The sequence below is a fragment of the Engystomops pustulosus genome, unplaced genomic scaffold (genome assembly GCF_040894005.1).
Source record: "Engystomops pustulosus unplaced genomic scaffold, aEngPut4.maternal MAT_SCAFFOLD_110, whole genome shotgun sequence".
Lineage (NCBI taxonomy): Eukaryota > Metazoa > Chordata > Amphibia > Anura > Leptodactylidae > Engystomops > Engystomops pustulosus.
The window spans coordinates 110,414-130,881 of record NW_027284992.1 but is presented as its reverse complement, the minus strand read 5'-3'; the positions used below and the strand labels follow the sequence as shown (position 1 = coordinate 130,881).

The following is a 20,468-nucleotide window of genomic DNA, read 5'->3' as shown; positions in this document are numbered from 1 at the left end:
CTCCGCGTGTCACCGCTTCCTCAGGGGGCAGGTTAATGCGGCGCTCTGATACGTATTCGCAGTCTATTTCTGCATTTGTACTTCTTTAGAGATGCAGCGATTGGCACGGATTGATGCGCTTCATGCAGTCACGGAAGGTTTAGGGTCAGACTGAAGGATTTCTTGTAGTCATCTACAAATGTTGTAATGAGTTTTTTTTTTTAATTATCTTTAATAAAAAATAGAATTTTTAAAGTTTTTTTCTTTTGAGATTTAGTTTATAAGAACCAGTTCACACTCGTGTGTCTTTGGATTGTGGTGAAAGGTTTATATATATATATACGGTACAGACAACTATACGGGAGCTGATGAAATCTCTTGTATGAGAAGAATGGATCAGTCATTCACATTGGCTGCAGTGTGGCGCCCCCAGGAGGCTACATGGGGAGGAGCGGTACCCAGATACAGGAGATGCTGCTCCGGGAGGAGGAGGGAGGGGGTAGCCGAATGATGCTGAGGAGGAGGAGGGAGGAGGAGGAGGATGGAGGAGGGGGGAGCAGCCGAATGATGCTGAGGAGGATGGAGGAGGAGGAGGGAGGAGGAGGAGGATGGAGGAGGGGGGAGGAGGAGGAGGATGGAGGGGGGGGGAAGCAGCCGAATGATGCTGAGGAGGAGGAGACTGGAGCCAGAGCAGAGGACACAGGGACAGCAGCCGCATCTGTATACACCACATCCTATACAGCCGTATACACCACATCCTATACAGCCGTATACACCACATCCTATACAGCCGTATACACCATGACCAGCCAGTCCCAGGGCATCCAGCAGCTGCTGCAGGCTGAGAAGAGGGCGGCCGAGCGCGTGTCCGAGGCCAGAAAACGTAAGATCTGTGTGTGCATCCGTCTGTCTATGTGCAAGAGGGGGGGGGTGTCACCTGTATATTATCATAATACTATATACAGGGGCCACGTCTACTATATACAGCCCCTCCCCCCTGTGTGATCTGTACCCTGTATATTACTGCTATATAATACTATACACAGGGGCCATGTCTACTATATACAGTCCTGGCCATAAGTCCTGAGAATGACACAATCTCCTCCTGTCACATGATGTGTCCCTCTGGTCTGTCGGATGTTTATCACATACAGAGATACAAGTGCAATCATATTATGGGGAGCAGAAGCTTTTATTGTCAGGTGGGAGGAGTTACTGCAGCGAGTCAGTATCTGCAGGACCTCTCCTTCTTCTTCAGGACCTCTGCAATTCTCCCTGGCAGCTCTCACTCACCTCCTGCACCAGATCCTGACTGATCGCCGTCCATTCCTGCACAATCACTGCTGCATTCTGTCACAATGGGGCAGATTTACTTACCCGGTCCATTCGCGATCCAGCGGCGCGTTCTCTGCGGTGGATTCGGGTCCGGCCTGGATTTATTAAGGCAGTTCCTGCGCCGTCCACCAGGTAGCGCTGCTGCGCTGAAGAGCATCGGAACACACTCAAATACACCGGCCTATCCTGGATGAAGGTAAGTGCAAGCTCCGCGACACATTTTTTTTTTAAATGCGGCGGTTTTTCCGAATCCGTCGGGTTTTCATTCGGCCACGCCCCCCCGATTTCCGTCGCGTGCATGCCAGCGCCGATGCGCCACAATCCGATCGCGTGCGCCAAAATCCCGGGGCAATTCAGGGGAAATCGGCGCGAAACTGAAAAATTCGGGTTACCCGCCGCTAAAACGCGATTCGGGCCCTTAGTAAATGACCCCCAATGACTTCCCCCAGTCCTCAGCAGTCCACTCCCTGCACCTCCTGCAGAATATCCGTCTGTCCCCCAGTCCTCAGCGTCCTCTCCCTGCACCTCCTGCAGAATATCCGTCTGTCCCCCAGTCCTCAGCGTCCCCTCCCTGCACCTCCTGCAGAATATCCGTCTGTCCCCCAGTCCTCAGCGTCCACTCCCTGCACCTCCTGCAGAATATCCGTCTGTCCCCCAGTCCTCAGCGTCCACTCCCTGCACCTCCTGCAGAATATCCGTCTGTCCCCCAGTCCTCAGCGTCCACTCCCTGCACCTCCTGCAGAATATCCGTCTGTCCCCCAGTCCTCAGCGTCCACTCCCTGCACCTCCTGCAGAATATCCGTCTGTCCCCCCAGTCCTCAGCGTCCACTCCCTGCACCTCCTGCAGAATATCAGTCTGTCCCTGATGGTTCCTGGAGAGAAGCGGCTTCTGTGCTGCCCTCCTGGACACCAGGCCTTGCTCCAGGAGTCTCCGCAGTGTCACAGTGCAGATGCCTCACACCTGCTGCTGCCATTCCTGAGCTCTGCGATGCTGGGAGCCCCATCCCCAAGCTGAGACACTTGTAAGAGACGCTCCTGGCGCTTGCTGCTCCTTCTTGGGCTCCTGGAGCCTTTTTGGTAACAATGGAGCCTCTCTCCTTGAATCCCTTGATGATGCGATAGATCGGTGACTGAGGGGCAATCTTTCTCGCTGCGATACTCTTCCCTGTGAGGCCAGTTTTGTGCAGTGCAATGATGACTGCACGTGTTTCTTTAGAGATAACCATGGGTAACAGAAGAGAAACAATGATGCCAAGCACCAGCCTCCTTGTAAAGTGTCCAGGGGTGTGATTGTTACTTAATCCTGACAGATTGTCCCCCAGCCCTGTCCTCATCAGCCCCCACACCTGTGTTACTGGAGACATCACTGACACCATGTTACCTGCTCCTATTATACTGCCCAGTGGTGATTGTTACTTACACATGACACATTGTCCCCAGCCCTGTCCCCATCAGCCCCGGCACCTGTGTTACTGGGGACATCACTGACACCATGTTACCTGCTCCTATTATACTGCCCAGTGGTGATTGTTACTTACACATGACACATTGTCCCCAGCCCTGTCCCCATCAGCCCCCGCACCTGTGTTACTGGAGACATCACTGACACCATGTTACCTGCTCCTATTATACTGCCCAGTGGTGATTGTTACTTACACATGACACATTGTCCCCAGCCCTGTCCCCATCAGCCCCTGCACCTGTGTTACTGGAGACATCACTGACACCATGTTACCTGCTCCTATTATACTGCCCAGTGGTGATTGTTACTTACACATGACACATTGTCCCCAGCCCTGTCCCCATCAGCCCCCGCACCTGTGTGACTGATACCTTAATATCCAGTATATTCCTTCTATATAATCTATGTAAATCTCCTACAGGTAAAGCCCGGAGGCTGAAACAAGCAAAAGAAGAGGCTCAGGTGGAGATAGAACAATATCGGATCGAGAGGGAGAGGGAATTCCAGAGCCAGCAGCGCACGGTAGGTGGACGGATACTATAGGGAGGTCATGGGGCGCATGTAATGGGTGGATTGATGCGTCACTAATACCTTCCACGCCACAATCCAGGCCCCGTCTAGTATAAGATATTGGGGCTCATTTCCTAAGGACCTTGCGAAGGTTCATTTAGGTGTAAACTCCTCGCACACGTATAAGAAGTGTCTGCACATTTGGGGAGCGGCTGCACCATCAGGCGACACAGATTTCTGCACTGAAGGGGCGTCCGGGGCCCAGTCCGTGCGACACATTTATCATACAAAGTCCAACAGAATTGTGTGGCGCGCCCCATGTTAAAGGTGCACCAGAAATAAATGATGCCCTCTGCCGGGGCAGCACAGGGGGCACCAGATTCATGTTCTGTGAGTTGTAATTTTCAGAAACACCATTTTCTGGGAAACATCAATGAGTTTTATGACTGTTGTTCTGCTGTGCTGCTGTTCTGCTGTCCTGCTGTGCTGCTGTCCTGCTGTGCTGCTGTTCTGCTGTCCTGCTGTTCTGCTGTCCTGCTGTGCTGCTGTGCTGCCGTTCTGCTGTCCTGCTGTGCTGCTGTCCTGCTGTTCTGCTGTTCTGCTGTCCTGCTGTTCTGCTGTCCTGCTGTGCTGCTGTGCTGCTGTCCTGCTGTGCTGCTGTTCTGCTGTCCTGCTGTTCTGCTGTCCTGCTGTGCTGCTGTTCTGCTGTCCTGCTGTTCTGCTGTGCTGCTGTTCTGCTGTGCTGCTGTCCTGCTGTCCTGATGTCCTGCTGTCCTGCTGTCCTGCTGTGCTGCTGTTCTGCTGTGCTGCTGTTCTGCTGTCCTGCTGTGCTGCTATTCTGCTGTTCTGCTGTCCTGCTGTTCTGCTGTCCTGCTGTGCTGCTGTCCTGCTGTGCTGCTGTTCTGCTGTGCTGCTGTTCTGCTGTGCTGCTGTCCTGCTGTTCTGCTGTCCTGCTGTCCTGCTGTGCTGCTGTTCTGCTGTTCGGCTGTCCTGCTGTGCTGCTGTCCTGCTGTGCTGCTGTCCTGCTGTTCTGCTGTGCTGCTGTCCTGCTGTGCTGCTGTTCTGCTGTGCTGCTGTCCTGCTGTTCTGCTGTTCTGCTGTGCTGCTGTTCTGCTGTTCTGCTGTGCTGCTGTGTTGCTGTGCTGCTGTCCTGCTGTCCTGCTGTGCTGCTGTTCTGCTGTGCTGCTGTCCTGCTGTGTTGCTGTGCTGCTGTCCTGCTGTTCTGCTGTGCTGCTGTGTTGCTGTGCTGCTGTTCTGCTGTGCTGCTGTCCTGCTGTCCTGCTGTGCTGCTGTGCTGCTGTTCTGCTGTGCTGCTGTGTTGCTGTGCTGCTGTCCTGCTGTTCTGCTCTGCTGCTGTTCTGCTGTCCTGCTGTGTTGCTGTGCTGCTGTCCTGCTGTGCTGCTGTGCTGCTGTGTTGCTGTGCTGCTGTCCTGCTGTGCTGCTGTTCTGCTGTCCTGCTGTGCTGCTGTCCTGCTGTCCTGCTGTGCTGCTGTCCTGCTGTGCTGCTGTGCTGCTGTTCTGCTGTGCTGCTGTCCTGCTGTGTTGCTGTGCTGCTGTCCTGCTGTGCTGCTGTCCTGCTGTTCTGCTGTTCTGCTGTCCTGCTGTTCTGCTGTTCTGCTGTCCTGCTGTTCTGCTGTTCTGCTGTCCTGCTGTGCTGCTGTCCTGCTGTGCTGCTGTGCTGCTGTCCTGCTGTCCTGCTGTCCTGCTGTTCTGCTGTGCTGCTGTCCTGCTGTGTTGCTGTGCTGCTGTCCTGCTGTTCTGCTGTCCTGCTGTGCTGCTGTTCTGCTGTCCTGCTGTTCTGCTGTCCTGCTGTGCTGCTGTCCTGCTGTCCTGCTGTTCTGCTGTCCTTTCACTTCTATCAATCAGATTCCCCAATTAGAACTAATTCCGCGCACAGAGAGCGGACGGCTGGACATAGGGGAGCAGCTACAAATCATCCCATAAAACACAAGTCCTGTACATACCAGGCTGCCTGACTTCTGTTGTGTTCTTGTCAGGCCTTGGGAACGCAGGGGGACCTGTCCTCGGAGATAGAAGCCCGCACCCGTCACACGCTGCAGATGGTGCAGAGCAGCCATGGGAAGAATAAGGAGCTGGTGCTGAGGAGACTGCTGAGCCTGGTGTGTGACGTCAAAGCCGAACTGCACCCCAACTATCGCTTCACCAACTACTGAGCGCCCCCCGGCCCCCTGTGCCCATATCGTGTAGAGCATCACTATTTATCCCCCGCCGAGAAGCTGCGGCGCCTCTTTCTTGTTGCTGCTGTATTGTTACCCATAATCCTCTCTGTTATTTATTTGGAACAATAAAGACACAACTAAACCTCTTGTAGTCGCCATGTTCAGAAGATCTCACTGCTGAGGGTTTGGTACAATTGCACCCAGCCTTGACAGCCTCTGAAATGGAGCTCCAGTTCATTTTTCCTGAACTGATACACAGTAACAAACTAGGACATCAGTGACTGCTGGTTACTACAGCAGACACGACTGCGACAAACCCTCAGCTGTGAGAAGTGTTCGGTGTCTGCCTTATGAGATGTTTCTATTCATGAAAATACAGTCTATTGTTCTCTGTTATCAGCCCTGCTCTGACAGCTGACCCACCCTGCAGGGAATCCTTGTCACACCCGCGCCCATCCCCCAATCTCTCAGACTGTGCCTTCTATGTGCATATTACAGCCACGTTTCATCACGATGGAGACTAAGGGCCCCTATAGTAACTGCCCCCCAAAAATCCCCAATCATCACATTACCCATTCATGTTATGTGTGTCTGGGAAAGCTGGGTGACAACCACGATGTCTGCCATTAAAACATGTGCTGGTCACTCAGCTAGCCCAAGCTTCTGAATACTGATAAGCTGATTTGCCCTTCAGGGCTCTCGGAAAGTTGGGTAAGTGGCCATATTGTTGGGTGTGGCTCGTCAATCAGTCTTACTGAACAAACTTCAAATTGGACATCAAATAGAATTTAGACGTGACATCACAATGTGGGCGGGGCAATCAGGACTCTCACTGTCCATCACTGTGTGTGGGCGGGACAAACAGGACTCTCACTGTCAATCACTGTGTGTGGGCGGGGTAATCAGGACTCTCACTGTCAATCACTGTGTGTGGGTGGAGTAATCAGCATTCTCAATGTCAATCACTGTGTGTGGGCGGGGTAATCAGGACTCTCCTTGTCAATCACTGTGTGTGGGCGGGGTAATGAGGACTCTCATTGTCAATCACTGTGTGTGGGCGGAGTAATCAGGACTCTCACTGTCAATCACTGTGTGTGGGCGGAGTAATCAGGACTCTCCTTGTCAATCACTGTGTGTGGGCGGGGTAATCAGGACTCTCATTGTCAATCACTGTGTGTGGGCGGAGTAATCAGGATTCTCAATGTCAATCACTGTGTATGGGTGGAGTAATCATGACTCTCACTGTCAATCATTGTGTGTGGGCGGGGTAATCAGGACTCTCACTGTCAATCACTGTGTGTCGGTGAAGTAATCAGGACTCTCACTGTCAATCACTGTGTGTGGGCGGAGTAATCAGGATTCTCAATGTCAATCACTGTGTGTGGGTGGAGGAATCATGACTCTCACTGTCAATCACTGTGTGTGGGCGGGGTAATCAGGACTCTCACTGTCAATCACTGTGTGTGGGTGGAGTAATCAGCATTCTCAATGTCAATCACTGTGTGTGGACGGGGTAATCAGGACTCTCACTGTCAATCACTGTGTGTGGGCGGGGTAATGAGGACTCTCATTGTCAATCACTGTGTGTGGGCGGAGTAATCAGGATTCTCACTGTCAATCATTGTGTGTGGGCGGAGTAATCAGGATTCTCAATGTCAATCACTGTGTGTGGGTGGAGTAATCAGGACTCTCACTGTCAATCATTGTGTGTGGGCGGAGTAATCATGACTCTCACTGTCAATCATTGTGTGTGGGCGGAGTAATCAGGATTCTCAATGTCAATCACTGTGTGTGGGTGGAGTAATCAGGACTCTCACTGTCAATCATTGTGTGTGGGCGGAGTAATCAGGACTCTCACTGTCAATCACTGTGTGTGGGCGGGGCAGACTAAAAGGTTCGTTTGAATACCCATCACCAGTCCTAACTTTATTCTGTAGTGGTGACTATTTCCACATCATCGTCCATGAAGCCATTGCCTGCGCCAACTCTTCCCTCTGTATCAGGGCAAATACAATCCAGTAACGCCAAAGACACAGGAAAAAGTCCTGACACCTGGAAGAACAGCACAGAAACACAGTCACCTGCATGTTTGTGTCTTAGCATTGGAGGGAGCGGCTGTTTGGTGCTTGGATGAGATCCGGGGAGTCTGGTGCTCAGGACATTGGACTTGGGTGGACGAGGGACACTTGTGGACTGGAAGCAGCAGAACGTCTTCCCTCCTAATGATAAAATGATTAGATTCTGTCTTTCCGTCACCACCACCAGGTGGAGCACCGAGTAGACTTACTGCTCATGCTTATTCAGTGAGCCCCTTCTAGTGACACCAGACACAATGAAAGTTATTAGGCACCAGGAGACCCCACACGATTATTAAGGGGCTACTAATTGGGGGACCGCCGCGACCTCCAGTAATAATAATAATAATTCTTTATTTATATAGCGCACACAGATTCCGCGCTAATGGTCCAGTATAGGAGGTTTGAGGATGGATCAGATGAATACTGTACTGCGAGGCGGTATTATATGTGCACTGCGAGGCGGTATTATATGTGCACTGCGTGGCGGTATTATATGTGCACTGTGTATCATGTAGATATTATATGGGTTTCTTTTGGCGCTATTATTTCGGCACTATATGGCGGCATTATAACCTGCTCACGTTGGTTTTTCTTGATAATAATAGTAAGTTCCATACTTCTTGTCTTCCCCTGGAGGTAGACACTTCTGTGCCTTGTGCTGGTGTCCCTCTGGTCCAGGTAAGTCACTGTCACTGAGGAGCGGCCTCCCGGCTCCGTGTTTCTTGGTCATGCTCTGGTTTTTTCATAGTTTTTCTTTCCCCACCTCAGTTTGTGAAACCTCAGCCACAGCCTGTTGTCCCAGCAGTACTCAGGGGACAGCAGCTTCGATGGTAGGTGCTCCAGGTTCAGGTACTTGTTGAGGTGGCTTTCATCCTGCCAGATGGCTTCCACACCAATATTTTTGTCCCTCAGGATGCCCCTCAGACAGCGGGAGGTGAGGTTCAGGAGGAGGTTGGGTTTGCCCCCATATACGGCTCCGTGGTAGTAAAACGCGCCGTCCCCTGGAGGTATGAAGGCCTCCGAGAATGGGCTCCGCTCGTAGGGAAATTCCTCTCTGCTCGCCAAGTAATATCCAGAATGAAGTTGAGCCACAAGGTCACCGAGAGTCTCTGGTCCATAAATGGAGGTGAATATCTAAAGAATTAAGAAGGAAGGAAATGTAAGGCAAAGCCTGAAGGTACAAAGTCCATCGCGGGAGTCTGCGGAGAACCCTGCAGCTGCTGGGGCTTCACTATTCTCCTATATACATGTAATGAAGATCTCCCAGCATGCACTCAATCCCGGAGAACCCCAGGCTGTAGCCGTCTCTTGTCCCAGTTACTATACCTGATCCACATCCATACAGAAGAGGTAATCCACTTGATCCCGAGCCATGGGCAGCACTCGATCCCTCAGATCCATCATGCGCAGCATAGAGACGTCCTGCCAGCGAGTCTGTCTGGTCACCTTCAGGGTGATGACGGACATACCGCGCCGCGCAGGGGTTGTGGGCACCTCGGATGGACGCTCAGTGAGGACATAGACCATCAAGGGCAGATCAGGCATGAAGTAACGACTGGCCGACACCAGGAAGTCCTCGAGGTAAGTCTCCAGGTACCTGAGGAGACCATCGCGGAGATGAAAACACCAATTATACGGGAACTCAGGTCCCACCGGACATTACACTCACATTCCAACGGCAAATACCGAGAGGCCGACCACAGTCCCACGAGTCCGGTGGAATCTATTGTCCTTTTCACGATCAAATGTTCCTTCCCAGACGATCGGAGCCCCCCACCGCGTCCTGGACGGCTCTTTAGGAAAGAAGCTAAAAGCACACGCAGGGTTAATCATCAGAAATCCTGTGATCAGGAGACACAAGACACACACAGTGGGGGTCATTTACTAAGGGCCCGATTCGCGTTTTCCCGACGTGTTACCCGAATATTTCCGATTTGCGACAATTGTACCTGAATTGCCCCGGGATTTTGGCGCACGCGATTGGATTGTGGCGCATCGGCACCGGCATGCGCGCGCCAGAAATTGTGGGGCGTGGCCGAACGAAAACCCGACGTATTCGGAAAAACCGCCGCATTTAAAAAAAAAAAAGTGTCGCGAAAATTTCACTCACCTTCATCCTGGATAGGCCAGTGTATTTCGAGGCATTCCAGCGGACTTCAGCGCAGCAGCGCCGCCTGGTGGACGTCGGAGGAACTGCCTTGATGAATCCCGGCCGGACCCGAATCCTGTGCAGAGAACGCGCCGCTGGATCGCGAACGGACCGGGTAAACCCACTGGGGCAGATTTACTTACCTGCCCCATTTGCGATCCAGCGGCGCGTTCTCTGCACAGGATTCGGGTCCGGCCGGGATTTATGAAGGTAGTTCTTCCGCCGTCCACCAGGTGGCGCTGCTGCGCTGAAAATCATCTGAACGCGCCGGAATGCACCGAGCTGGACCAGGTGAAGGTAAGCGCTTCCCAAGCGACACTTTTTCGGTTTTTAAATGCGGCGGTTTTTCCGAATACGTCGGGTTTTCGTTCGGCCACGCCCCCCGATTTCCATCGCGCGCATGCCGGCGCCGATGCGCCACAATCCGATCGCGTGCGCCAAAATCCCGGGGCAATTCAGGTACAATCGGCGCAAATCGGAAATATTCGGGTAACACGTCGGGAAAACGCGAATCGGGCCCTTAGTAAATGACCCCCAGTATTTCTTGCTTTTAGATTTTTACTAGTGTTGGAGGTAAATTTCCATACTCACATTAAGGATCGGATGTACATGATGTAACTCAGAGCCATAAAAGGTACAAACCACAGCAGCCCCTTCCTGGTGATCTGCAGAGACATCCAGACATAAGGACAGGACTGTGCACTCATGACATACGACCATTGAGGCCGGTGAATAGGATGACATGTCAGATCAGGAGGTGAGTCCATCTATACCGCGCCTCCAGCGTTACTATTCTCCAATCATGTGAGTGATATAAAGGAAACCAAAACATTACACCAATAAAAATGTCAACTGATCCTACAAAAACCAAGCTCCATTGATGAAAAAGGAGAATGATAATAAAATACTTATATAATGGGGCTCATTCACTAAGGGTCATGCTGCACTTTCCTCGGATTGTTCACGGATTTCAGGATTACGAGGCTGTGGTAGGTATAAGTAGTGTCTACGCTGGGATTGTGTCACACGTGATCAGATTGTGACGTTACGATCCGAAGGATTCGAACTGAGCGCGGAATTTAACATTCAAATTACATGCATCATGAAGTAGGAAAACGCCGGGGACCTGAGCGGGGAAATGACACATGCAGGATATCGGGAGCAGGATCTTAGTGACTCCCTGCACAGCGCGTTATACACGGACAATGCACTTACATGCACCAGGAAGAAGAAGGTGAACTCCAGGGACCTGAGCGGGGAAGCGACACATGCAGGATATCGGGTGCAGGATCTTAGTGACTCCCCGCACAGCACATTATACACGGACAATGCACTTAGATGCACCAGGAAGAAGAAGGTGAACTCCGGGGACCTGAGCGGGGAAGTGACACATGCAGGATATCGGGCACAGGATCTTAGTGACTCCCCGCATAGCGCATTATACACGGACAATGCACTTACATGCACCAGGAAGAAGAAGGAGAACTCCAGGGACCTGAGCGGGGAAGCGACACATGCAGGATATCGGGGCAGGATCTTAGGGACTCTCCGCACAGCGCATTATACACGGACAATGTACTTACATGCACCAGGAAGAAGAAGGTGAACTCCGGGGACCTGAGCGGGGAAGCGACACATGCAGGATATCGGGGCAGGATCTTAGTGACTCCCTGCACAGCACATTATACACGGACAATGCACTTACATGCACCAGAAAGAAGAAGGTGAACTCTGGGGACCTGAGCGGGGAAGCGACACATGCAGGATATCGGGGCAGGATCTTAGTGACTCCCTGCACAGCGCATTATACACGGACAATGCACTTACATGCACCAGGAAGAAGAAGGTGAACTCCGGGGACCTGAGCGGGGAAGTGACACATGCAGGATATCGGGTGCATGATCTTAGTGACTCCCCGCACAGCGCATTATACATGGACAATGCACTTACATGCACCAGGAGGAAGAAGGTGAACTCCGGGGACCTGAGCGGGGAAGCGACACATGCAGGATATCGGGTGCAGGATCTTAGTGACTCCCCGCACAGCCCATTATACACGGACAATGCACTTACATGCACCAGGAAGAAGAAGGTGAACTCCAGGGACCTGAGCGGGGAAGCGACACATGCAGGATATCGGGTGCAGGATCTTAGTGACTCCCCGCACAGCGCATTATACACGGACAATGCACTTACATGCACCAGGAAGAAGAAGGTGAACTCCGGGGACCTGAGTGGGGCAGCGACACATGCAGGATATCGGGCGCAGGATCTTAGTGACTCCCCGCACAGCGCATTATACACGGACAATGCACTTACATGCACCAGGAAGAGGAAAGTGAACACCGGGGACCTGAGCGGGGAAGCGACACATGCAGGATATCGGGGCAGGATCTTAGGGACTCTCCGCACAGCGCATTATACACGGACAATGTACTTACATGCACCAGGAAGAAGAAGGTGAACTCCGGGGACCTGAGCGGGGAAGCGACACATGCAGGATATCGGGGCAGGATCTTAGTGACTCCCTGCACAGCACATTATACATGGACAATGCACTTACATGCACCAGGAGGAAGAAGGTGAACTCCGGGGACCTGAGCGGGGAAGCGACACATGCAGGATATCGGGTGCAGGATCTTAGTGACTACTCGCACAGCGCATAATACACGGACAATGGACTTACATGCACCAGGAAGAAGAAGGTGAACTCCGGGGACCTGAGCAGGGAAGTGACACATGCAGGATATCGGGTGCAGGATCTTAGTGACTCCCCGCACAGCGCATTATACACGGACAATGCACTTACATGCACCAGGAAGAAGAAGGTGAACTCTGGGGACCTGAGCGGGGAAGCGACACATGCAGGATATCGGGTGCAGGATCTTAGTGACTCCCTGTACAGCGCATTATACACGGACAATGCACTTACATGCACCAGGAAGAAGAAGGTGAACTCCGGGGACCTGAGCGGGGAAGCAACACATGCAGGATATCGGGCGCACGATCTTAGTGACTCCCCGCACAGCGCATTATACACGGACAATGCACTTACATGCACCAGGAAGAAGAAGGTGAACTCCAGGGACCTGAGCGGGGAGGGACACATGCAGGATAACGGAGGAAGGATCTTAGTGACTCCCCGCACAGCGCATTATACACGGACAATGCACTTACATGCACCAGGAAGAAGAAGGTGAACTCCGGGGACCTGAGCAGGTAAGCGACACATGCAGGATATCAGGTGCAGGATCTTAGTGACTCCCCGCACAGCGCATTATACACGGACAATGCACTTACATGCACCAGGAAGAAGAAGGTGAACTCCGGGGACCTGAGCGGGGAAGCGACACATGCAGGATATCGAGCGCACAATCTTAGTGACTCCCCACACAGCGCATTATACACGGACAATGCACTTACATGCACCAGGAAGAAGAAGGTGAACTCCAGGGACCTGAGCGGGGAAGTGACACATGCAGGATATCGGGTGCAGGATCTTAGTGACTCCCCGCACAGCGCATTATACACGGACAATGCACTTACATGCACCAGGAAGAAGAAGGTGAACTCCAGGGACCTGAGCGGGGAAGCGACACATGCAGGATATCGGGTGCAGGATCTTAGTGACTCCCCACACAGCGCATTATACACGGACAATGCACTTACATGCACCAGGAAGAAGAAGGTGAACTCCAGGGACCTGAGCGGGGAAGCGACACATGCAGGATATCGGGCGCAGGATCTTAGTGACTCCCCGCACAGCGCATTATACATGGACAATGCACTTACATGCACCAGGAAGAAGAAGGTGAACTCCAGGGACCTGAGCGGGGAAGCGACACATGCAGGATATCAGGCGCAGGATCTTAGTGACTCCCCGCACAGCGCATTATACACGGACAATGCACTTACATGCACCAGGATGAAGAAGGTGAACTCCGGGGACCTGAGCGGGGAAGCGACACGTGCAGGATATCGGGGGCAGGATCTTAGTGACTCCCTGCACAGCGCATTATACACGGACAATGCACTTACATGCACCAGGAAGAAGAAGGTGAACTCCAGGGACCTGAGCGGGGAAGCGACACATGCAGGATATCAGGCGCAGGATCTTAGTGACTCCCTGCACAGCGCATTATACATGAACAATGCACTTACATGCACCAGGAAGAAGAAGGTGAACTCCAGCGACCTGAGCGGGGAAGCGACACATGCAGGATATAGGGCGCATGATCTTAGTGACTCCCCGCACAGCACATTATACACGGACAATGCACTTACATGCACCAGGAAGAAGAAGGTGAACTCCTGGGACCTGAGCGGGGAAGCGACACATGCAGGATATCGGGTGCAGGATCTTAGTGACTCCCCGCACAGCGCATTATACACGGACAATGCACTTACATGCACCAGGAAGAAGAAGGTGAACTCCGGGGACCTGAGCGGGGATTTGACACATGCAGGATATCGGGTGCAGGATCTTAGTGACTACCCGCACAGCGCATTATGCACGGACAATGCACTTACATGCACCAGGAAGAAGAAGGTGAACTCCGGGGACCTGAGCGGGGAAGCGACACATGCAGGATATCGGGTGCAGGATCTTAGTGACTCCCCGCACAGCGCATTATACACGGACAATGCACTTACATGCACCAGGAAGAAGAAGGTGAACTCCGGGGACCTGAGCGGGGAAGCGACACATGCAGGATATCGGGAGCACGATCTTAGGGACTCCCCGCACAGCGCATTATACACGGACAATGCACTTACATGCACCAGGAAGAAGAAGGTGAACTCCGGGGACCTGAGCGGGGAAGTGACACATGCAGGATATCGGGCACAGGATCTTAGTGACTCCCCGCATAGCGCATTATACACGGACAATGCACTTACATGCACCAGGAAGAAGAAGGAGAACTCCAGGGACCTGAGCGGGGAAGCGACACATGCAGGATATCGGGGCAGGATCTTAGGGACTCTCCGCACAGCGCATTATACACGGACAATGTACTTACATGCACCAGGAAGAAGAAGGTGAACTCCGGGGACCTGAGCGGGGAAGCGACACATGCAGGATATCGGGGCAGGATCTTAGTGACTCCCTGCACAGCACATTATACACGGACAATGCACTTACATGCACCAGAAAGAAGAAGGTGAACTCTGGGGACCTGAGCGGGGAAGCGACACATGCAGGATATCGGGGCAGGATCTTAGTGACTCCCTGCACAGCGCATTATACACGGACAATGCACTTACATGCACCAGGAAGAAGAAGGTGAACTCCGGGGACCTGAGCGGGGAAGTGACACATGCAGGATATCGGGTGCATGATCTTAGTGACTCCCCGCACAGCGCATTATACATGGACAATGCACTTACATGCACCAGGAGGAAGAAGGTGAACTCCGGGGACCTGAGCGGGGAAGCGACACATGCAGGATATCGGGTGCAGGATCTTAGTGACTCCCCGCACAGCCCATTATACACGGACAATGCACTTACATGCACCAGGAAGAAGAAGGTGAACTCCGGGGACCTGAGCAGGGAAGTGACACATGCAGGATATCGGGTGCAGGATCTTAGTGACTCCCCGCACAGCGCATTATACACGGACAATGCACTTACATGCACCAGGAAGAAGAAGGTGAACTCCGGGGACCTGAGTGGGGCAGCGACACATGCAGGATATCGGGCGCAGGATCTTAGTGACTCCCCGCACAGCGCATTATACACTGACAATGCACTTACATGCACCAGGAAGAGGAAAGTGAACACCGGGGACCTGAGCGGGGAAGCGACACATGCAGGATATCGGGGCAGGATCTTAGGGACTCTCCGCACAGCGCATTATACACGGACAATGTACTTACATGCACCAGGAAGAAGAAGGTGAACTCCGGGGACCTGAGCGGGGAAGCGACACATGCAGGATATCGGGGCAGGATCTTAGTGACTCCCTGCACAGCACATTATACATGGACAATGCACTTACATGCACCAGGAGGAAGAAGGTGAACTCCGGGGACCTGAGCGGGGAAGCGACACATGCAGGATATCGGGTGCAGGATCTTAGTGACTACTCGCACAGCGCATAATACACGGACAATGGACTTACATGCACCAGGAAGAAGAAGGTGAACTCCGGGGACCTGAGCAGGGAAGTGACACATGCAGGATATCGGGTGCAGGATCTTAGTGACTCCCCGCACAGCGCATTATACACGGACAATGCACTTACATGCACCAGGAAGAAGAAGGTGAACTCTGGGGACCTGAGCGGGGAAGCGACACATGCAGGATATCGGGTGCAGGATCTTAGTGACTCCCTGTACAGCGCATTATACACGGACAATGCACTTACATGCACCAGGAAGAAGAAGGTGAACTCCGGGGACCTGAGCGGGGAAGCAACACATGCAGGATATCGGGCGCACGATCTTAGTGACTCCCCGCACAGCGCATTATACACGGACAATGCACTTACATGCACCAGGAAGAAGAAGGTGAACTCCAGGGACCTGAGCGGGGAGGGACACATGCAGGATAACGGAGGAAGGATCTTAGTGACTCCCCGCACAGCGCATTATACACGGACAATGCACTTACATGCACCAGGAAGAAGAAGGTGAACTCCGGGGACCTGAGCAGGTAAGCGACACATGCAGGATATCAGGTGCAGGATCTTAGTGACTCCCCGCACAGCGCATTATACACGGACAATGCACTTACATGCACCAGGAAGAAGAAGGTGAACTCCGGGGACCTGAGCGGGGAAGCGACACATGCAGGATATCGAGCGCACAATCTTAGTGACTCCCCACACAGCGCATTATACACGGACAATGCACTTACATGCACCAGGAAGAAGAAGGTGAACTCCAGGGACCTGAGCGGGGAAGTGACACATGCAGGATATCGGGTGCAGGATCTTAGTGACTCCCCGCACAGCGCATTATACACGGACAATGCACTTACATGCACCAGGAAGAAGAAGGTGAACTCCAGGGACCTGAGCGGGGAAGCGACACATGCAGGATATCGGGTGCAGGATCTTAGTGACTCCCCACACAGCGCATTATACACGGACAATGCACTTACATGCACCAGGAAGAAGAAGGTGAACTCCAGGGACCTGAGCGGGGAAGCGACACATGCAGGATATCGGGCGCAGGATCTTAGTGACTCCCCGCACAGCGCATTATACACGGACAATGCACTTACATGCACCAGGAAGAAGAAGGTGAACTCCAGGGACCTGAGCGGGGAAGCGACACATGCAGGATATCAGGCGCAGGATCTTAGTGACTCCCCGCACAGCGCATTATACACGGACAATGCACTTACATGCACCAGGATGAAGAAGGTGAACTCCGGGGACGTGAGCGGGGAAGCGACACGTGCAGGATATCGGGGGCAGGATCTTAGTGACTCCCTGCACAGCGCATTATACACGGACAATGCACTTACATGCACCAGGAAGAAGAAGGTGAACTCCAGGGACCTGAGCGGGGAAGCGACACATGCAGGATATCAGGCGCAGGATCTTAGTGACTCCCTGCACAGCGCATTATACATGAACAATGCACTTACATGCACCAGGAAGAAGAAGGTGAACTCCAGCGACCTGAGCGGGGAAGCGACACATGCAGGATATAGGGCGCATGATCTTAGTGACTCCCCGCACAGCACATTATACACGGACAATGCACTTACATGCACCAGGAAGAAGAAGGTGAACTCCTGGGACCTGAGCGGGGAAGCGACACATGCAGGATATCGGGTGCAGGATCTTAGTGACTCCCCGCACAGCGCATTATACACGGACAATGCACTTACATGCACCAGGAAGAAGAAGGTGAACTCCGGGGACCTGAGCGGGGATTTGACACATGCAGGATATCGGGTGCAGGATCTTAGTGACTACCCGCACAGCGCATTATGCACGGACAATGCACTTACATGCACCAGGAAGAAGAAGGTGAACTCCGGGGACCTGAGCGGGGAAGCGACACATGCAGGATATCGGGTGCAGGATCTTAGTGACTCCCCGCACAGCGCATTATACACGGACAATGCACTTACATGCACCAGGAAGAAGAAGGTGAACTCCGGGGACCTGAGCGGGGAAGCGACACATGCAGGATATCGGGAGCACAATCTTAGGGACTCCCCGCACAGCGCATTATACACGGACAATGCACTTACATGCACCAGGAAGAAGAAGGTGAACTCCGGGGACCTGAGCGGGGAAGCGACACATGCAGGATATCGGGCGCAGGATCTTAGGGACTCCCCGCACAGCGCATTATACACGGACAATGCACTTACATGCACCAGGAAGAAGAAGGTGAACTCCGGTGGACCTCGGCGCAGCAGCGACATCTGCAGGAAATTGGACTCACGACCTTTGTGAATCGTCGGAAGATCCGAATCCTCGTCAGACAACGCACCGCGGGATCGCGACTAGACCGGGGAAGTAAATGTGCCCCATTGTCCAGGAAAACATTTCCAGTAACAGCCCCACACCTGGCCTCAGGTGGCCTCTGGTACTGCAGCTCAGCTCTGACAGATGATACATTGGTAGGTGAGATGTTTCCTGAGTATTTCATCCAGGTACAACCCCTAGAAATACTCTACATGGAGGCAATAAGCCCCTCTGGGTGCCCCCCCCCCCCAGCACAATGACGGGGGATGGGATGTTACAGTTTAAAGGAAACCTATGAGGAATCTGCTACTAGACGTAGATGTGATGGTGGACGCCTCCTCCGCCCTGATCTGTAATGTAATAATCCTGGAACAGAACTTGTAAAAAACTTTATCATAGTTATATGTAAATTACCTGCCGAGGCTCCTGGGGCGGGGAGTAAGCTGGGACACGCCCCTATAGCCTCTGCAGGTAATTTACATATCACTATAATAAAGTTTTTCACCACTTGTGCTCCAGGATTATTATATTACAGATCAGGGCAGGGTCCGGAGGAGGCGTCCACCATCACATCCACTTCTGATTCCTCATGGTAGGTCTCCCTTACAGGTAGGTTACAGATACAAGGAGGATCTTTAGGAGAACATCTCAAAAGTCTCCAAAAGGGAGAAGATGATGGGATGACAATACGAGTAGACGGAAAGCGCTCACCATGTTCTCCGGCCAGATGTTGTCATCCTTTCCACTGAGGAGGAGGAGGAGGGGTGCGAGGAGGGGTGCGAGGAGGGGCGAGGAGGGGCGAGGAGGGGCGAGGAGGGGCGGCCGCGCATCTCCCAACGCTCCCAAATTCTTACAGTCTGGTTATTTCTGTGCACAATAAACCTCTTAAAGTGAACGTCGCCCAAGAAGAAGAAGAAGTGAGACTCAAGGAGAAGATTGTCCACACTGGAGCTAGCAACGTACAAGAGCCGGCTCCATTCACTGACAGCAAGCAAGTGTATGAGAAAGCTGTAGAAATGGGGGACATGGGAGACCTACGGGAACATATTCACCAGGATGAAGAGGAACAAGACGTGTGGTGACCCTCCTGAAGGCTCCGGAGTTACGGTCATGTATCGGAGCCCTCGCTCCTCGCTCCAATCGCCTTCTGTGCAGAATAAATAACAATCCGGGAGTTTTCTGTGTTGATTAGAAACATTTTTCCTAAATGTGTTCGTTCACGTTAACCCCCCAAAAAAAGTTTAAAGGGGTTATCGGGGTATAAAACTTTACTTAGTGCCGGCTATGTAAAAATAATGAGCGTGTACCTTCTCTGGCGCCGCTGATGTTCCGTGCCGCGCTCCGTTTGATCGGTGCCCCTGTTTGTTTACAGGAGCACAGGGAGCTTCCGGCCGGCTCCTCCCATCTGTCCCCAGTGTCGGACTGGGGTACCTTGGGCCCACCAAAGAAATAAATTCATAGGGCCCAGCATTCACTGTTTTTCATTTGATACTTCCTATGGTGCAGAAAGAGCATTTCATAACTCAGAATAGTGTATGTGCTCCGTGCATGTAAAGAGACGTATGGGGGACGTATGGGGGACGTATGGGGGACGTATGGGGCACGTATGGGGGACGTATATACATCTCCCATACACTTCTATGGGCTCACGGCCCTGTCTGGGAGTGGTACAAGGCAGCACACCGCTCCGGAGCTTGTAGAAAGACAGGACATGTTTTATACAGCGCCGTGCGCTCCTATGGAGAGGGGCTCCTCTCCGCTGTGACGATGTATGCCCCTAGTACTACGGTACGGCGGCCATACAGACTGGTTTCAAGTAAAAGTCGGAAGTTTCACATATTCTATTCTATGATGGGAGCAGAACAATTGAAGTAAATATCCTAACATAAAAGACCAAATGCTAAGTACAGGCGGTCCAATACTGAAGGGCACACAACCCCTAGTTACAGACGACCCCTAGTTACAGACGGACCCCTCTGCACCCTGTGACCTCTGGTGACCTCTCTGGATGTTACTATAGTCCCCGGCTGCAGTGATCAGCTGTAAGGTGTCTGTAATGAAGCTTTACTGATAATCCTTGGTCCCGTTACAGCAAACTATTTGAAAATCCAATTCGCTTGGGCAAAAATGTATTTTGTCTGGATCTACAATGATAAAATATACAGTTCTGACTTGAGTAAAAATTCTACTTAAGAACAAACCTAAAGAACCTATTTTGTATGTAACCCTGAGACTGCCGGTGTCACTACTACCGTATCAGCCAGATATGTCAGTGCCATTGGACTGATACTAGTGTTATTCTCCCTCTGCCCGACCCGACTCCGCCTCTATGTATATATCA

The 20,468-nt window shown here is 52.4% G+C and overlaps 2 protein-coding genes across 4 annotated transcripts in view; one reads left to right on the top strand and one right to left on the bottom strand.

Moving 5' to 3' along the window:
• The first annotated feature begins 626 nt into the window (after positions 1–626).
• Positions 627–5,608, top strand: ATP6V1G2 (ATPase H+ transporting V1 subunit G2). Its single transcript, XM_072131632.1, has 3 exons — positions 627–862; positions 3,198–3,298; positions 5,284–5,608. The coding sequence occupies exons 1-3, from the start codon at positions 781–783 to the stop codon at positions 5,458–5,460; spliced, it is 360 nt and encodes a 119-aa protein (XP_071987733.1). The 5' UTR covers positions 627–780; the 3' UTR covers positions 5,461–5,608.
• Positions 5,609–7,875: 2,267 nt separating this feature from the next.
• Positions 7,876–20,468, bottom strand: part of LOC140107068 (N-acetyllactosaminide alpha-1,3-galactosyltransferase-like) — a 30,870-nt gene continuing 18,277 nt past the window's right edge. The window contains exons 1-6 of one of the 3 annotated variants that reach the window (XM_072131636.1): positions 18,839–19,657; positions 18,031–18,264; positions 10,285–10,358; positions 9,214–9,351; positions 8,871–9,141; positions 7,876–8,678 (exon numbers count right to left, since the gene is read on the bottom strand). In XM_072131636.1, the coding sequence (XP_071987737.1) occupies positions 8,271–8,678; positions 8,871–9,141; positions 9,214–9,351; positions 10,285–10,358; positions 18,031–18,084 (945 nt within the window). In that variant the 5' untranslated portion in view covers positions 18,085–18,264; positions 18,839–19,657 and the 3' untranslated portion in view covers positions 7,876–8,270. Of the gene's footprint in view, positions 8,679–8,870; positions 9,142–9,213; positions 9,352–10,284; positions 10,359–18,030; positions 18,265–18,838; positions 19,658–20,468 lie in introns of those variants that run through there. The other 2 variants (XM_072131638.1, XM_072131637.1) reach the window with 2 other exon arrangements.